The 6735-nt window shown below is 42.1% G+C and overlaps 1 protein-coding gene across 1 annotated transcript; it reads right to left on the reverse strand.

Annotated features, from left to right (window-relative positions):
* Positions 1 to 5559: 5559 nt before the first annotated feature.
* On the reverse strand, positions 5560 to 6475 carry KHDC1L (KH domain containing 1 like; the record flags this gene model as incomplete). The annotated part of the gene is made up of 3 exons (XM_081294997.1): positions 5560 to 5717; positions 6040 to 6222; positions 6376 to 6475. 3 exons carry the CDS (start codon positions 6473 to 6475, stop codon positions 5560 to 5562), a joined length of 441 nt encoding a protein of 146 aa, XP_081151123.1.
* Between the last annotated feature and the right edge of the window lie 260 nt (positions 6476 to 6735).

Genomic DNA, 6735 nt, shown 5'->3' on the forward strand with positions numbered 1-6735 from the left:
GGGGCGAAACAGGGATTGAACTCAGAGGCATGCAACCACTGAGCCACATCCCCAGCCCTATTCTGTATTTTACTTGGAGACAAGGTGTCACTGAGTTGCTTAGCACCTTGCTTTTGCTGAGACTGGCTTTAAACTCGCAATCTTCCTGCCTCAGCCTCCAGAGCTGCAACGCCCAGCCAATCCTTGACTTTTTATGGAAGCTTTATTACATTATGTAGACATGATTGATTGATTCAATGTTTGGTCTTTGGTAATCAGTTTAACCATTAGCATCCCTGGAGATGGAAAGGGAAATTAAAAATTCCAACCATCTAATCTCTCTTTTCCTTTTCTGCCACCAGTCCCCACCCTAAACTATCTAATCCTATCTTCATCTTCTTATTAGTATACAGAAAACACTACTGGGCACAGGCCTGTAATCCCATCAACTAAGGAGTCTGAGGCAGATTGTCTCAGCAATTTAGAGAGACCCTGTCTCAAAAATAAAAGGGGCTGGGGATTCAGCTTAGTAATAGAGTACCCCTGGTTTCAATCCCTAGTACTGAAAAATAAAAATAAAGATAAAACACCCTCACTGTGGAGATTCCAGTGTTTTAGGAGCTGTATGTCAGGCGACCACTGGACAATATCAGAGTCCCCTACGTCTCTGGCTTGCTCATCTTTGACTTCTCCAAGTTCTCTATTGAACTTTGGCTCGTGACAGTCTGCATTCAGTGGATTTCGTTTCAGCGTCTTCTCTTTCCTCCTCACACTCATGCTGTCCCCAGGGGTCTCACCCATGACCTCAACTATGAGATGATCTTAGCTAGTCATGAGTCTCCAGCTCAGATTTCCCTCCTGCTCATACATAGCTTCATTAGAACACAGTGTTACCTCAAAAATCCTAGGGCAAGATGATTTGAGAACAGGAACATTATATTCACAAGGTGCCTTTGGCTTCTCACACTGCCTGCAAAAGGAACTCTATATGTTAAAGAATAAAAGTTTCTTGTTGGCTCTGGGCTTTTTATTCAGCTCAACTACTTCCAAACTCTTAAATTCAGAGGCCTTCAGCCAAGTGATTGTTGTGAGCGGCTTACTTGAATAATAACTCAGAGGCGGATCTCCATCCCCAGCAAAAAATTGTCACACCCCTTAGATGACACCCACACCTAGACTCTGCCCATTTATCACGAAGACTGATTACCCCCCAGACTTTGCTATAGACTCTAAAGGAAAAGGGACACTATTCTCCCTTCCCCTGCCCCTGAGCCCTAGAACACTACATTCCTGCTTCCCCCCTTCTCTTGGCTCTTTCCTACCAGGGCCAGGCCCATCCTATGGAGTCTTGGCTTACAGTAACAACCCACGCCTAGTGACAGCCCTGTATTATGTCAATACGTGATTCCCAGTTATTTTCTCACTTGATCCATCTTACCAAAGGTTAATGCACCAGTTAGGATGGATTTGGCTATAGGTATAAAATTAAAAAAAAAAAAAAAAACCCTGGCTGAAAACATGTGGTAGCATATGTTTTCATATGGTAGCACATGCCTGTAATCCCAGGGACTCTGAGGCTGAGGCAAGAGAACTGCAATTTCAAGGCCAGCCTGGGCAACTTAGAGAGGTTCTGCCTCGGGTTTCTAAGGCAAACTTTAACTGAAACCTGGAGGAAAAGGAAGACATGGCCGGGAGCACTCTTGAGCAGGATGCTGGCGCCTGGTATGGAAAAGATGTTTAATGAATGGTTGTGGTCCCATGCTACTCTGGAGGTGAAATTTGTGCCTTGATATGGCAGACGGTGCCTTCTGTCTTTGGTTCTACAAGGGTGACCTTCCAGACAGTCTTTTTCTTATCTAGGGACTTTCTTATATTCTTATACTAGAAGTCCAAGCAGAGTACAGTTTGCTCAATTACATCATCAAGATTCCAGGTTCTTTCTGTCTATGTTGTTTCCTTATCAGTAAATATAGTATTGGTGTAGCACAGAGCTGTGGGGTTGGGTTTGGTTTTGTTTTGTTTTGTTGATACTAGGGATTGAACCCAGGGGAACTCGACCACTGAGGCACATCCCAAGCCCTATTTTGTATTTTAATTTAGAGACAGGATCTCACTGAGTTGCTTGGCACCTCACCATTGCTAAGGCTGGCTTTGAACTTGTACTCCTCCTGTCTAAGCCTCCTAAACCACTGGGATTGCAGGCATGGGCCACTGCAGGAAAATCAAAATTTCAAGGCCATCCTCAGCAACTTAGTAAGGCACTAAGCAACTTAGCTGACTCAGTCTCTAAATAAAATATTTTTAAAAGGGCTGGGCAAAAGAAACAATCAATGAGTGACGAGAGAGCCCACAGAATGAGAGCAAATTTTTACCTCCCATACATCAGATAGAGCACTAATCTCCAGGATATGTAAAGAACTCGGAAAACTTAACATCAAAAAAACAAACAACCCAATCAATAAACGGGCTAAGGAACAGAACAGACACTTCTCAGAAGAAGATATATAATCAATAACAAATATATGAAAAAATGTTCAACATTTCTAGTAATTAGAGAAATGCAAATCAAAACTACCCTAAGATTTCATCTCATGCCAATTAGAATGGCAGTTATCAAGACTATAAGCAACAATAAGTGTTGTCCAGGATGTGGGGGGAAAAGGCACACTCATACATTGCTGGTGGGACTGCAAATTGGTGCAACCAATCTGGAAAGTAATATGGAGATTCCTTTAAAAACTTGGAATGGAACAACCATTCGACCCAGCTATCCCACTCCTCGGTCTATACACAAAGGGCTTAAAATCAGCATACTACAGTGACTCAGCCACATCCGTGTTTATAGCAGCACAATTCACAAAAATCAAACTGTAGAGCCAACCTAGATACCCTTCAATAGATGAGTGGATAAAGAAACTGTGGCATATATACATAATGGCATATTGTTTAGCAATAAAAGAGAATAAAATTATGGCATTTGCCAGTAAATGGATGGAATTAGAGAATAGCTTGCTAAGCAAAGTAAGCCAATCCCAAAAAATCAAAGGCCAAATATTTTCTCTGATAAGTGGATGCTGATCCATAATGGAGGAGGCATGGGATGAGCGGAGGAATTTTGGATTGCCCAAAGAGAGGGAGGGATAGGGAGGGAGCAGGGGGATAGGAAAGATGGTGGAATGGGACAGATATCATTACCCTAGGTACATGTATGACTGCACAAATGGTGTGACCCTACTTTGTGCACAACCAGAGAAGTGAAAAATTGTGCTCCATTTGTGTACAATGAATTGAAGAGCATTCTGTTGTCATGTATAACTGATTAGAACAAATAATTTTTTTAAAGGGGGTGCTGGGGATGCGGCTTAGTAGTTAAGCACCCTTGGTTCAATCCCTAGTACCAAAAAAATTAAAAATCCCTAGTACCAAAAAATTTTAAAACTACTTAAGGTAGTTACTATTATTATCTTCATTTCATAGATGAGAAAAATCAATGCACTGTGAAATTAATAACTTTCCAAAGGTCATAAAGTTATTTAGCAGTAGAGTTAGGATTTAAACTGCATGTAGTCTCACTCCAGTATTGGAGATATCAAATCCTAGGTTAACTCCTAGGCTCTGACATTTCAGAAACCATTAGAAGTCAGAAGTACAACCTGGAAAAAATAAATGTTAATTTGATAATTACTGGTTTGAAACTTAATTGAAGGAACAAATACTCTTTTTGCAAGCTTTTTTGTTTGTTTGTAAGTAGGGATTGAATGCTGAGGCACTTTACCAGTGAGCTACATACCCAGCCCTTTTTATTTATTTATTTATTTATTCATTTATTTATTTATTTATTTATTTATTTATTTTAGATGGGTCTGACTAAGTTGCTTAGACCTTTGCTAAATTACTGAGGCTGTCCTGGAACTTGAGATCTTTTTTCCTTGGTCTCCTGAGTCACTGGGATCACAGGAGTTCACCACCACACTCAGCTTCAGGCATTTTTTTTAAGAAGTTTTTTCTCTACTTTGTGAACACACAAAATTTTAAATTGCCAATTAAGAATTAAATATGACATTTTCCTTTGAGAATAATGTGGTTTTGTTGTTCTTCTCCTCCAGTTAGATTGGTTGTTGTTGTTGTTTACTGTGAATCTGATCTAACTTTTGTTTAGCAACTGGCCATGTAAAAATCATATAGTTTGCCAGATTTGGTGGCACATGATTATAATCCCAGCAATTTGGTGAGCTGAGGCAGGAGGATCACAAATTTAAAGCCAGCCTGGGCAACTTAGCAAGAGCATCTCAAAATAAAGTTTTAAAAACGTCTTGAGCTGTAGCAAAGGCCTCTGAGTTAATCTTTCGGTACCAAAAACAAATAATTTTTTTTAAATAACAAATAAAGCATTTAGTTAGCATTTTTAAAAAATACATATTTTTAGTTGTAGATGGGCACAATACCTTTGCTTACTTATTTTTATTTTTATGTGGTGCTGAGGATGGAACCCAAGCCTCACAAGTAACAAACAAGTGCTCTCCCACTGAGCTACAACCCCAGTCCATAATTAACATTCTTGTTGTCTTCAAAATATATTTCAAAAAATTCCACCACTTCTTGACATTTCTACTACTCCACTCTGGTCCAGGACAACACTGCCTTTCCTCAAAAACTGCAATGGCTTTTGTAGAAGATAGATTCCTGGAGAAGGAACAGGTTTGACAATGAAATGTTCAAGAAAAGGCATGTTTCGCTTGCCATAACCTTGGATGGAGAGATCCAAATGTATTTTGGCATTCAAGAGAAAGTTCTGAAGTAGAGATTCAGAAAGACTTACTAGTCAGCTTATTCATACTTCGAAGGACCTCAGAATCCTTTGTTCCTAGAAAACCACCCCCTCAAAGCCCACCTTCAAAGCTTCTGGACAGTCAGGGACAATGTTGGCTAATTCACGTTCACCAGGCTTGGCTGGGTTGTCCCCTTGCCTATTCCACCAGGCAGTGAAACTGAGGACATCTTTGGTTTCCATCTGGACCTCCCAACTTCTCACTCTCCCCTTTGGTTTGCATTTTCAACTCAGAAGAATCCTGAGCCTTCTAGGAAGATCCCTTCTTTTCAGAAGCCCTCCCCGCCCCCTCCCCACCACCACCCCTCCCTCCACTGCCCCTCCCTGCTCCCGTTTTTATTCATCTAAGAGCCTCTGGTCTGAGAAAAGCAGTTCATTGAAAGATGTCTTATATCTGGCTTTTCCCCTGGGCTGGGCCTCCCCAGAGGCTGTGGATGCCATCCACAGCTCAGCACCAGGCTGAGACTAGACCCTACTAGACTAGATAAGCTTATCCAAATAAAAAAGAGGCAAAAGCATTACATATTAGGTAGCATGCTTTATTAGATATCTTTGCCAGTGGAAAGCTTTCCAACACTTAGGAAACTTCCTTCAGATCCACACCTAGAAGCTTGAGAGATGAGATGAGCCACAAATCAAAACTTCTATCAATCTTTCATGCTTTTCTCAACAGGGCTAAAATAAGACTTCTCACATCTCAGCTCCCCAGAAAATCAGTCCTTTATTATGGATACAGCTAATTCCAAAACAACCTAAAATAACCATGCAATTGGTAATGGGAACCCTGAGATGGCCCCAATCATTCTGACGGCCAATGATAGACACAAGTTATCTGATTCCACGATGGTGGTGGCAATTAGTTCGAGATTGGTCAGGGGCTGGCTCCGGACACGCTGTAACATCTCCAGGCCTATGGAGGGAATAATTAGAAATAGTAAAGTAGAGCTCATTACTAGGGGGCTGCAGTGCAGGTGAGGATCCCCCACAGGAACATTATGGGAAAGATAGTAATCCTAACCCAGGCCCCCTCAGACAACCCATTCATGCCTCCTCACTACCTTTTACTCCCTCAGTGACTTCAAGTCACAAAAATGGTGTGACTTTGTCCCTCCACTTGTAATGAACTCTGGGGAGCACTTAGATTCCCAACCACCTGAGCAATCCTTCAATGCCACAAAACTCTACCAGGACTATCACTTCATTCTTAACCACAATTTAGTAAAGATACCTACCTTGGTCCTGACACCACGAATCCCGGCTCCCCAAACACCGGATCATACTCTGCAGCCACTTTCTTGCTCTAGGTGGTCCAACGACTATAACTCGAGTCTGGCCTGTGGCTGTGAACCACGGCTCCAGCTGAATGAAAGTGTGGCTATGCACCTCAATACTACGAAGGTATTTATCTCCTTGACCTGTGAACACAGGAGGGGAGAGAGAGGAAAAGTAAACGTACTGAGTGAGACAAAGAGGTGGCCTTGAGAGTAGGGACCTGGGACGGACAGAGGAGGAGAGAGAAAGGTTGGAAGGGAAGGATGGGGAAGGAGATGTGGGCAAGGGCTACCTACCAAATATGTGCTTCTCTAGGTCTTCTTCCATGTAAAATACCAGTGGAGAATGAAAGTTTTCAGGTAAGGTCCACCACGCTTTCTTGCCAACAGTGCTCATTTCCAAATGGTGCGCTGCTCTTCTTGATTCAGAGTAGAGCAAGTCCAAGCAACTGGCTGGAAAATGTGAAAAAGGCCTGGACCCTGTGCTATATATGGGCACTCAAACAACCCACCCCCTGACACACCCTAGGGAGGATCTCCGGTTACTGTAGCCTTGTGGAGAAAATCCAATCCAGCAATATCCCATTCAGGTCTTAATCCCTCCATTCGAAATTAGATTATCAATCAGTGCTTGCCCGGGCAATTCCCAGGGATCCA

The sequence above is a fragment of the Spermophilus citellus genome (assembly GCF_964194105.1).
Source record: "Spermophilus citellus genome assembly, chromosome: 5".
Classification (NCBI taxonomy): Eukaryota; Metazoa; Chordata; class Mammalia; order Rodentia; family Sciuridae; genus Spermophilus; species Spermophilus citellus.